The sequence below is a fragment of the Pezoporus occidentalis genome, unplaced genomic scaffold, assembly GCF_034315485.1.
Source record: "Pezoporus occidentalis ecotype Australia unplaced genomic scaffold, CSIRO_AGI_Poc_V1 ctg11, whole genome shotgun sequence".
NCBI lineage: Eukaryota > Metazoa > Chordata > Aves > Psittaciformes > Psittacidae > Pezoporus > Pezoporus occidentalis.
This window is the reverse complement of record NW_026912886.1, coordinates 5,492,654-5,505,484: the sequence shown is the minus strand read 5'-3', so window position 1 is coordinate 5,505,484 and position 12,831 is coordinate 5,492,654. Positions and strand designations below refer to the sequence as shown.

The window sequence follows — 12,831 nt, the reverse complement described above, 5'->3', positions numbered from 1 at the left end:
AAGTTGTCATGTAATTGAAGTCTGATTTTTCCATGGGATATTTCCCAACAGACAGGGCAACAAATATCAGACGGTCCTAACAGTTTATTCCTGTAAATGCATGATTTATGACAAGCATGAATAAGGTATATCCATTTATTCTGGCACTGCCAGAAGAACCAGCCACAGTTTAGTTTTTTCCTCTAATCCAGCCTGTCCAGTGTAGTCCTTGTCATCGCTACACAGAATACCACTAGAACCAGTAATGACACTACTGGTTAGGAAGAAATACAAAGCTACGCTATATTGCCACCATCACAACTTTCCATTTGGTACTACAGTGTGAAGTTTAAAGAATTCAACTTTTCCTTACCAATCATTGGTTGCAGAATGTTTTCCAACACTCGGACAAGTTGTTGGTAGATCTGAATAGCCAAGTCACTGAGTACTTGTCTGTATTCGGCTAGATCAAAATTAGTGAGGCAGTGTTCATTTTGACGAGGTGTATTATGCTTCATAAATCCCTGAATTCAGAACATAACAGAAATTAATGATCTAATGGAATACAAAAATATTACATGAGCCCAGTATTTGTGTTTTTTCCATGCAACTCACAAATAGTACTTTAAAATAATAGCCACAGCCCTCAAAACTTTAATTTGGAACTTCTTCTGATTGAGGCTAATGCTAGGATTAGCTTTTCAGTTGTGATTTGTACAACATCTGCTTCTGTGACTTGACACTTCAAGTATCTGACAGAGGAACAAACTCTGCCAACTTTCTGGCACTCAAGCATAGGCATTTTCACCTGGTCATTTAAGGCCAAAAGCCCAATTAAGTTTGAAAAAGGAATTAGGCATAACACAGCCTCCAAACCTAAACTGGTCTGCCACAGTATGGTTAATGGACTTAATATGGCCTTTTTCATAGGAAGTGCAGAAAATAATTACTAAACAATGTAATGGTAGCAGCCAGATTCTTCTGCTCCATCTGAGTTGGCACTTTTTGGGAGCAAAATGTCATCCAGCCTCTGGGCCCCCTGCCTGCAATAAATGGAAAGCTTATTTTCCTGTGCTTCCTACTGATGTCATCACCATCATTCCAAAAAGCAAAGCCATTTTAAAAGACTTTAAGATATTACAGCAATTTGTTAAGAGTGCTGCTCACAGTAGTATTGTAGAGCAACAGAAACCAGAGCAGGAGCACTGCTTACCTCTTCTCCACTGTATTGCTTCAAACAGTGCAAAAATCGGCAGGTGTTAGATAGCCAGAAGGACACTGTTTCGAAGTCATCCCCTCTTTTCTGAAGATAAAAACAAACACATTTTAACAAAGACTGGTAGGATGAATAAAATAATAAAATGTTAGCTAAACAATTGAACACTTAAAATCCACTCTTTTGTAGCTGTGATAGCTTGCAAAACTTTGTGTGTTTTGGTAACGTACTAGAAAAGCAAGTTTTTTGCCGAAATCCCACTGATCATCCTCCATGGTTTATACAGTATTTTTCAAGGACTTTCAGCATATAATTTCCACCACAGATATGAACTTTCTATGTTTTACAGACCTGCCCTAACTGCTCTGTGCAGAAAATCACTGAGCAGTGTGAATGTATTCCCAAAACACCCATTCTGTGGCATGACTCTAGTGAAAAGCCCAACAGAGAGGATGGAATGATGCCAGCAGGAGGAGCAGAGAACAATTCAGTTTTGATGAATGTTGCATACATCCTAACCATTTTGGCAGCCTGATAAGGAGAACAAAACAAACCAATCAACCAACCCTCGTCACCAGAGAACACAGGATCTGGTATATGCTGAATAAATCAAAATTTCTAGAGCTCTGCAGCACACACTCCAATTGCTTAGAAATGCCCAGAAATTTTCTATGAATAGCTAAGCTCCTGCAGGATTGTTTACTAAATGTAGCTTGATTAAGTACTTGGCTTTTGGGCACATCTGTCTCATTTAAAGACTAAAAAACTCCATGATGCTTTAGACATATTTATGTCTTAATAATGCCTTCAAGATACCCCTGACCTAAACTCACCTAGCCAACTCACTGCAAAGACTTCAGGCAGTAACATATTATTATCTGTAGGTGAAGCAAATGGAGAGATCTGTGAACCAAAACTGCAAATTAAACATTTTAATTAAGTGTTCTGGAAAAGATTAACAAAGACTCATTCACTATGCATACTCTTGACTACATCCAAAAGTTTATAAGCAGAGCTTCAGAGAAGGCAGACTATTCAAATTAAAAAGAAGGTAGTTCTTTTTCCACTAATTCAAAGCATCTATGGCATTATATGGAAAAAATGCTGTTGATGTAATTTATTGCTTCTTAAGATCACTTTTTTGTGACTTCAGTGGGCAGAGTTTACTGATCAGAAATCCAGAGCCAATTCTTTGACAGCCGTTTCCTCACTCCTCTAACATAAAATTGAAAGCAGATCTTAAACTAACATTTTTCTAAACCAAGCAGACTAACCAACCTTCAACACTTTTTTGATGCCATTGATGGTAGAAGTCAACAACGACCGCACTTTTTGGTCATCATTAAGGTAATCCGCATGGCGCACACACATGAACAAAATATATGCTGGTAGTCCTGGAATCAGGTTGACAGCTACCCCACGTGGTTTCAGCTCTTGGGAAAAACAAATACACATGGTCTTGTTAAGTGTAAAATCATTTGAAGATGTTCTATGAGGTAATTGCAACCTCCCCTGTTAATGGTACACACATATCTACGTATGGCCAGTGAAAACTAAGAGCCGCCACTTTCTTGCAAAATATCAGAACAGAATAAAACAAAAATCATAACTGTCTGCTAAAGCCCATGCAGGCACATTAGTATGTACAACCCTCATCAGGAAGGATGATTAAATTACAATAGACATTTAGAATTTTAGATAAACTAAACACTGTCAAAACCAAAATAAGCTTTTCATTTCCTAATGAAAATTCTGTGCTCTTCCAATTCATTTTTCATTGTTCATTTTTCAGGGTGTGTGGGAGCAGAGGAGGCAGCAGTGTGAAAGCTGCTTACCTAAAATAAGATTCTTGACAAGTTTTTGTTCATCCTCCTTCTTATATTCCAACATGCCTTGGAAGTCCTTTTCTTTCCGTGGAATGTTAACTGGACGAATAGGTTCGTCAATGATTTGTCCAGGGGATATGTTCTCCATCTGGCCCACTGCAGAGGGAAAATGAAAGCAATTATAAAATATTTTCCAATGCATACCAGAGAAAACGATGACATTTCTAAGGAAGAACTCCAGCACAGAGAAGTAAAAATGTTTTCTTTGGTTCAGGATAACATTAAAAACCAAAACTTCTATTAAACAAAAAGACAGACTGTTGACGAATGTACCTTGGGGTGGCATTCCTCCTTTGAAGGAGAGTAGAAGTATGTGAACAGCATCCACTGATGCAAACTTACTGCTGATTTCCTGGATTTTACCATATAAAAGCACCAAGTCAAAGCGATAGCTGTTAATCACTTAATCCCAGATTAACACTGCAAGGGTCACTGTTAATTGTTCTACAAAATGCTGGCACTTTTCAAGCTTGATGTCTGTTGCCACTTGGGTAGGTTTACCTCAATCAGTAGCCAAGCATGCACACTGGCTCCAGCAGGACAGAGAAGAGAATATTGAGAGCAAAAGTGAGAAATAATGTGTGTTGAGAGAAAGATGGTTTAACAAGAAAAGGAAAGGGGCAGGGGGAAGCAAAGCAAAGGCAGTCACTCAAAACAACCCATAGTGGGATCGATACCCAGCCATCTTCCAAACAACAGCTACCTTGTATGCAAAAAAACCCTCTTCTGGCTCCTGGCATTAGGTGGTATGGATTATGGAATATTCCTCTAGCTAGCTTGGGTCAGCTGTCCTGACTGTGCCCATGGGCCTTCCTACTTCCCCGCTTACTGAGGGGGCAGAGCAGGGAAAAGAGACAACCATGATACTGTGCCAGCTCTGCTTGGCAATAGCCAAAACACTGATGTGTTACCCACACTGCTTTAGCCACAAATCCAAAACACAGCATCGTACAGGCTGCTATGAAGAAAGTTAACTCCATCCCAGCCAGACCTACCACACCTTTCTACATTAATTAGGTAATATACACAGATAAACCTATGTTTTCAAAACCATTTTCCTCATCCTGTGTTGCATATGAATGCTGCTGTGGTCTTGTCCACAGAGGTAACCAAAGAGTATTGAAAGACTTTTTAAAAACAGACTTAGTTTGAGTAATCTTTCAAAAGGATGTCTGAAATATCCACCTTGTTGTATACAGTACCTCCCGCTATCACATTCAACACCTACACTCCACCTGATTAGGTTGCGTGCTTATTTCTGCAAAGCAGAATTCAGCTTCGTCCCATGAAAGCTACATCCTCTTCTCAAAACCCTGCTAGCTGCATGCAGTTATGAACTGTAACATCCTGTAAGTACGCTGAATGTGTGCACCTGTCAAATGGGATAGAAAATGCAGAAATCCAAACTGGAGGTCAAAGAGAGATCCCACTAACTGAAGGATAATATACTCCTATTAATTCAGCTTTGACCAGATTATCATTTTCTTTTCAAACACTGATGACTACACACAGTCACTGATTTCTGTCTTAGTACACAATAAGACAACTCATTAGGCAGCAAGCTTGTTTCTGGAAAAAGCAGATGACCATGAAAAGCTTCTGAGAGGTTAGGACCAGGATTATTTAAAAACAAATTCATACTTCAAGTTTATAGCATTATTACTTGCTTTTAGCAATTAAAGTTACTTTACTTATGCAGAGACATAGAAAGCTTTCAGTCCTACCAGTCCTGAGATCCTAAGGCAGCTCACACTAATGCTCATAAAAATAAAATCAGCTTAGTCCATATCTTAGCATCCTCATATTCAAGTTTGGCCAGCAGCTCCCAAAGGAAACCTCAAGCAGAAAAAGACAGTCTCAGCCTTCTTGGTTCCAGTGATATAGAAATTACCAAAGGAATACTGGGTTAATTATTTCTGCTTGGTTCATACGTAGTATTGCTTTTGTCTTGACAAAACCAGGTAGTGTCTCTGAGTACACAGACAGCCCAGGTAACACGTCTTTATGTTCAAACAGTTTCTGTCCTCCAGAGAAACATCAATCTCCTTTACTCATTGCTCCAAAATATGCTAAATCTTCTAAAGGTTTGTAAAGGAACACATAATGGTCTGAGTATACCTCCTGTTTCTGGAATCAGTTAACAGAGACTAATACTACTGCAGACTTTGCTCCCTTACAAATTGTTAGAATGGATGGATATGATGACAACAGGATCACAAAAAGTAAACCAAAATCTTTCTTACAAAATATAAAAGTACCTTCAAGTTCACCGATCTTCTTAGCAAATACTTTCAACTGTTTCTTTAACTTGCGAACAGTTTTGTCTTGCTTCTCAAGCTGCTCCATTAAATCCTATAAATGAGAATGAGAATAAGATTAAGATATGAGAGAAATCCCATAACATGTGGCAGAGACAAAAATCAGTGCTGTTAGAATTACAAGGCAGTGAGGAAAGCTGAACAGTGGTGCCATCCTCTGGCTGAGGTTTGCAAGCTGGTATGCTGCCTATAACACAAGCCAAGTATCACAAATATTAAGTTATGTGCAGCAAGACAAAGGCAAAGCTCTTAGGCAGGTATATTCTGCAGACACTCAGAACTAGGTCAGCTCTTAGGCAGAAGGTGTTTTGCTGCAAAAGCATCTCCCTAATGCTTCCTCCCTGCTCTTCCAAATGCCTCACAGAAATAATGTTCTTCATTATTTAACAGCTAGCCCGTATTTCTGCATCATTTATTCATGCCTTCGGGACTGACTCATTACTCAGACCTATCCATTTTAGAAGATGATAAGAGAGAGATCTGCAGAAGGACCATAACTTGCACTTGAATTTACCAAAAATCAAACATGCAGCATTTCTTGTGATGCTCTGCCGTTTCCCTAGTGCTTGCTGTCATCACGTTTCCTTACACTGAAAATGGTGTCTTGCATTTTTTTATTCTGCACCTGAACAAAACCTAGCACCCAGAAGTCCCACTCTTGCAATAAATCTGTATTTTTCCTTCAAAGGAGCACTCCCCAGAAATCTATCTTTTAATAATTCTGTGACCTGTGGTAGTACACTCATAAAATAATCATGTAACTAAAAAGGGGGAAGTAAATCTAAAGGAAGCAAAACCTCAAGCTCAAAAAAAACCAACCCTGAGAGCCATTCCAGGGTAAGGGTTGGAAAGCAGCTTAAAAGAAAAGTGCTCTTTCATAAGCATGATTCTTCCTGGCACTGGTAAGGGACCATAAGCTCCTTGCGTCAAAAGCATCATCTGGGAAACAACACCTCCCCTAAAGTACTGAAAAATATCGTTGCAGCATGGGCAACAACTTAGAATGAGGTAGAAATTGTTCTTAATCATGTAGTAAAGAGTTTACAACCTAATATAATATACTTGAGCAGCAAGATACTAGGCCTGTTGAAAGAACAGAATTGAGGCCACGCTTCACTTTAAAAGCAGTGTTCAATTTTGCAATAGAAGTTCTGTTAATAACACAATATACTTTTGTCAGACACAACTATTTACCCTGAAATTAGTAAAAAATATGTCCAAGTCCAACAGACTGTTTCAAACGCATCAGTGAAGGAATATGGCTTCTGAACAACAAGTATGTGAAGCAGAATAAAGTTCTTTCTGCGGTTCCTCTAAACAAATTGAGCAGATTTCACATCACATCTAAGATTTAGAATATCATAAATTATATTCTTACAAGCTTGCATATGTTGCTATCGTTAATATTTTATGGTGTTATCTTCAATATGATTATGGAAATACTCTTTCCAATTTTATCCTACATAATTTTGCATTTTTTGAAATACATTTAAAGGTTATGTACTTTGATTCCGGTATTTATTCACTGCAGATGTCAGCACTGTAAAGAGATTCATGAACAAATTCAGGGTATGACTGGACTGCCGGCATTCTTCACTTTGATAAGTTTCCATATGACCAAGCCCTTATTTTGCTGAACTGAATTTGAATGCACCAAAGTTTTAAAGCAAGGAGTGGTTCTGAAAATTGAGAATCTTTTGCATCATGTGCATCTGTTTCAGGGCAGCATTAAGTACTATTCAGAAAGAAGCTGCTTTGCTCATAGTGCAAGACTTATATTAGTAACAAAACTGTGCATCAAAAAGAGACACAGATTACAACAAAGGACACTAACAAAAAAAGCAGTGAGGGAAGTAATTGGCATCGTGAAGCTCTCTGCAGGGGATTTCCTTTGAAAGGGAGAAAGGGAGGCAGCCTGCTTTTCAATTAGTGCTCCAGAAACAGCAAACGAGACAACAGAGAAACAGGGTTCACGTGATCTACATACAATCATCCGTTTGTAAAGTGAAATCCGGTACAATTGATACTTCTTGGGATCATCTGCATACAACTCCTCATAAAACTGCAAAAATAGGTACAGGATTGTTTTTTCCCCTCCCTTGAGACACTGATACTTCAGTAAGCACTATATAAATTAAATCAGTACAGCAAGATCCATAAGCTCTAGCATTTAGGTAGTTGAGTCCTTAGTTGTGGTGCTCGCATCAGCCTCTCCCAGAGAGAAGCTGATGTAGATCAGTTGCAGATGTTCTAAAAACGGGCAGTGCTAATATTGCAAAGGCCTGGAATACAACTTTTGTGAGAACCCAGCCAGGACATTTTCTTACGCTAATCAAGAAGGGATTGCAGTGAATACTGCCATTCTAGTATCTCATCTGGAAAGCTTCTCCACCCTATTTCCACTCTAGGGCTGGGAGTGCAAAAGCAGCATATACCTGACCTAAAGTGGACTTGCAATACTCAAACATCAGAAGTGAAATACAAAGGAATGAGTCTATATTTAACGAGTAAAATTACATTAATTGTATTTGAAAATAAAGAGAACTCCTCTGGAATGTAATTATGTGACTGTGTGTTGTCTTGGGAACGCAGAATGTGATGAGTAGGTCTCTGGAGGGAAAAAAAGGCTAAAAATGATAACATATGACTAAGCAGCGGGAGGGAGCTGTCAAAGACAGAAATATTCACCATTTACCTTTGCCAGTGGGAGACAGCTGCTGCTGAAGGCAAACTTATACTTTCAATTAGTTTTTCAACATCTACTAGATGAATTATCTGATGCTCTCCTCAAAACCTGTGGTACTAAACCAAGTAACTTCTATAACCTACATAAGCAGGAAAGACTACACTTTGGAATGCTTAGAGGAAGCATTGACACTCAGAGCTAAGATTTTTCTTCCTGAAGTAGCATGGTTCCTTTTACCAATAAACAGCGATAAACCAATAACATTCATGGCATAACATAATAAAATAACATAATAAAATGGGACTCTCTGGAAAATTTCCCCATAAAAGAGCTAGCCTGCACATGAAGAATATACTCCTTTGCAGGGAAAGGTAAGGAGTTATACCCCACCTTTCCTTCATACAAAAATGTGCACTAAACAAGGAACACCAATTATTATCTAAGCGACTTCTAACCAAGTTTCTTTTTCTGAAACTACTTTATCTTCAAAACATACCGAATAGTTGGAGCTGGTAACACAGCAGATTACCTGTGTAGCTTCAGGAAGGGGGGAAGAAAAGTGGCATTGATAACTGAAGAACTATGTCAGAGTGAAATAAACAAACTAACATATTTCAAAGGAAACACCACTACTTGGCAGTAAGATTTTCTGACCTCCCTAGTATCAGCATTCTATTTAGCGATGACTGAACTCATCAGTTGAAAGCTGGGATACATGAGCTTTCTCCAGGCCACAAACTTCAAGCAAATTCCCCGAAACATTATTACTCCATCAGCAAGTCCATTACCTTACCTACAAAAAGCCCACTACACTTACACAATTTTTTGCAGGTTGCCATCTGATAACTGATAAGAACTTACAGGTACAGCAAGTCCCCTCTCCTGCTCTTGCAACATCATTTCCCTTACCAAGTTCTCATTAGTGAGCCGGGTGATCTCATGCTGTAGACTGGCTTCAATGCGGGCCTCTGGAGGCAGCTGCAGATTCTGTGCTAGGAGCTGCTGCTGGCGATTGTTTTCCTCCTTCAGACTCTGGATCTCACCTCGCAGTGATTCCAGTTCGTTCTCGTGGCTCTTCTTCTGCGACTGAAGCTGAGACTCCAACAGCCTAAAGAAGTTGAGCAACAGTTGTGTGAACACACTCAGAAAGTCACATCCCCAGTTCTCAGAGGGAGTGTAAAGCTTTAGCTGCTGCTCAGGAACAATTAGCCAGGGCTTGCAAAGGAAAATGAAAAAGGCAGAGTACTCTTTAAACCCTTCAGTATGCCTTCTAATTAAATTAAGCTTGCATGATCAAAAAGTGGAGAGAAACTAATTGTGACAGTGCTTTGCATTTCCCTGTGATTGAACACATACTCTGTGTGGTGCCACTGAGAACATGTGGCAATAAATGTAATGGTAAATCACTGCAGATTGTCACTGCTTTTAAGGGGGCTTTAAAGAGGTTTTACCTCTTATCAGATCAAACTGTGTAAGATGAAGACGACACTGTTGGCTTAAGCTAGGACCCTGCAATATTAAAGGAAAATCTTTCTAGTTAACTCTCTTCAGTCAGAAACCATGTAATTGCAAATGCACATAAATAATCTTTATTTTTATATTTAAACCAACATTTTGTAGAGGGCTGTCATTAGTGCACAAAAGGTTAACAACAGAACCAAACCCAAGACTGGGATCTGGGAGCTCTATTTTACCCTCACCACTGACTCGCTTTTTCCCCTTGGGCACCTCATGTCTCAAATTCTTCTCATGTGAAATGGGGATAACACGTACCAGCCTCCTTCTGAGCAGTGCTGTGGGGATCTACTCTGCTTGCAAGGCACTGTCCAAGTGCTCTGACTCATTTCATACATACACACATACAGGAAATGACATTACTAGTGACTACTAGTGTTCAATTAGACAACCTTTCAGGGTTTAAATATGCATAAGGCAGGCACATTTATTAGTGACCAGACTGATCAAGCACGCAAGAGCAAATAGTCATTTACCTGCATTGCTCTGCCGTTTAATATAAAGGTTCTTGTCTCTACAGTGCTAGGACAAGAAACGAGAAGCACAGAGCAAACACACCCTGCTCTGCAGAACACTTGCTCTGAGTTAGATCTTCACAGGCTGATGAAACAATGTTAGGTGTAGAATTTGTTAGCACAAGAAAAAGAAAGACTTTCATTAGTAGCATTCATTACCAAATACCTCCTTCTGTAGTTTCTGCTACCAAATGTGTATACTGAAGATGATCAGCACTGTTGATCCATTGAATAGGTTGCCAGAAACCATTTTGGAAGCCTGGGACACACATATGGATACGGGCCGTGCACACAGAGCCAGAACTGCATTTTGTATCCAGGCAAATCTCACCCATTGCATGGACAGCATGCAGTCTGCAGAGATTGCAGTGAGTGCACTGAGGTTTGAACAGCCCCACAATGAACTTGCTGATTGGTTATTTTGTGTCTTACATTTTGAATCTGGCATGGAGAAGTACATTCAGTTTCCTGAACTTGAGTCATAAGAAGGAGAGTAAGACCCGTAACTATTTGAAAGTCAAGAGTAGGCTGAAGTCACTCAAAACAATAGTTTTACGATTACTAAAATGACTGTAGTTCTTTAGCCTGAAAAACTGTATGGGACGTGAATTTTGATACCTGACATAAAGGCAGACAAATAATACAAACTACAGATCTTTTCCCATTATGGAGCTTCTGGTATTTTACTGTCTATTTTTGTGCAAGTATTCTTATGAATTATGTAGTAGCTGCTGCACCATCTTTTTAAATTACAAAACTTGGCAAGTAGAAAGTTTTGGGGACTAAGTTTGAGGAAATACTTTAATTTGTATAATTTATGGTGAATGCTTTTCTAACTGTTAAAGCAATAGAAATACTGTAGCAGAAGCAAACCCATAGCAAGGGGCACAGTTAGCTAGAAAAGAAGATGCAAATGAAGAAGAAAAAAACCATTCTGAGAAGTCTGGTAACCTGTTGGCTTGTTTTAACCCTTCATAAACCAGCCAAAGTTCTCCGTCCTCATTCAGCATATGATAGTCCTGAGGAGATTGCCTTTCAAGAAAAGTGTTTAGAAAAAAATACAAGAGAGATGTGATGGTGACGAGATGACACGGTAAGGACATTACACACTAAATTACAGTTACTATAAAAGAGAAACAAAAAATGCTGTAGAACAACTTAACAAATGTATTTCTTCTTTATGACGAAGTTCAGTTGTCAATGTTAGCCCAATTGGTTACTATGCTGTCACAATAAACATATTACAACAGGCTATTGTGACCATTACTGGACAAAAGGTAACAAACCAGCATGGGGAATGGCACCCAGTTTGAGCAACGTAGCAATTAAGGACTAAGAAGACATAAATCCAGGAAGCTTGATTTTGCAGTTCCCCATTGTTTCCTAATCCTTTCAAATATTGCATACAGCAATTTGACTAATCAAATAAAATGATAACTCCAAGTATAAATGTTCTCTAAGTATGTTGACTTACATGAATGGAACTTAGTGAGTATGACACATCATACACACACAGTGTGTCAGAGCAGACCCCAAATGATCACAGATTAAAGAAAGAGAATCTGTACCTGTTTGTTTCCTTCAGTCCAATATATGCCTGTGCTATTTCTCCTTTGTCTTTCATCTTTTGCACATCCTCCAAGAGGATTGTAGCATCTGTCATGGTATTCTGGAAAAAAGAATGATGATTTCCAGGTTAAATTTAACAATGTAATCATTCTCTGAATCCATGTTTTCACCACTTTACCCATAGGGAACACTAATCCTTGATTGGCCACATGAAAACTATAGCGTGGGTACCTGAGCAGGAGGTGAGTCCATAATTTCTATGTCCCTCTGGTGTATCTCTTTAAAAGGAATGTATGCAATATAGTCAGCTATCAGTCTAATAAGCAGGTACATGTGTTAACCTCTTCTCACTTGTTCACTGTGTAAAATAAATGTCATGAAATGATGAATGTGCATTTTATTTCACATTATCAGGAACAGGAAATTGAAGAAACATAATTTAGCAAACTTAATTCTATTAATATTTCTTAAACACAGCATTACATGTGGTCTTTCAAATCTCATAAATAAGGTTGATTCCTCACTTTGTGTATTTTAAATACCCTGGCAAAGCAGGAAATAGTTTACAAAGGCTGGAGATTTCTTAAGTTAAATGCCATCATAATACCATTTTGTTTCAGTTCTGAATGTTTTCTATGGCACTTCTGCTTTTTCTTCAGTAAACTTGAAATACTCAGCAGATGTTTGCAGGCACCTTGGCCAGTGTGATCTGAGTCACTGCTGTGGAATAATTACAGTGCAACCACAGGACTTTGATGAACATAAGAGATGGAATTCTGAATTTTCTTTTTGACTTAAGGAACAATCACATTCTGCTTTCCTGAGTAAAATTTTGCAGAGTATTCCCAGTAAGAACTTTGTAGACATAAATTTTGGAGCCTAGGTCTCTATGCCTAGTACGATTCATGTTACCTAATATGAAAAAACAATCAAATATATGAGCTCCTTAAAGAATTATTCCCAACATCTTTATAAGATCCTTGTGATTTTTCTCCTATTATTACACAGTAAAACTGCTCTATCCCCCCTGCCACTCTATCAAGCTTTAGCAGTCTGAACACATTTATTATTTTTGTGCTGATAGAAAAAATGCTGATTACTCTTGTACCTTCAAGAATAGCCCACCTGCTGTAGTTCTAGTATTTGA

At 38.7% G+C, this 12,831-nt stretch overlaps 1 protein-coding gene across 1 annotated transcript in view; it reads right to left on the bottom strand.

Moving 5' to 3' along the window:
- The window catches only part of MYO5A (myosin VA), a 100,222-nt gene that overhangs the window by 7,454 nt on the left and 79,937 nt on the right, over window positions 1-12,831 (bottom strand). Inside the window, exons 29-37 of the mRNA XM_062628305.1 lie at window positions 11,684-11,784; window positions 11,067-11,147; window positions 8,995-9,193; window positions 7,387-7,461; window positions 5,340-5,433; window positions 3,031-3,177; window positions 2,474-2,628; window positions 1,193-1,282; window positions 353-503 (exon numbers count right to left, since the gene is read on the bottom strand). Coding sequence (XP_062484289.1) covers window positions 353-503; window positions 1,193-1,282; window positions 2,474-2,628; window positions 3,031-3,177; window positions 5,340-5,433; window positions 7,387-7,461; window positions 8,995-9,193; window positions 11,067-11,147; window positions 11,684-11,784 — 1,093 coding nt within the window. The remainder of the gene's footprint in view (window positions 1-352; window positions 504-1,192; window positions 1,283-2,473; window positions 2,629-3,030; window positions 3,178-5,339; window positions 5,434-7,386; window positions 7,462-8,994; window positions 9,194-11,066; window positions 11,148-11,683; window positions 11,785-12,831) is intronic.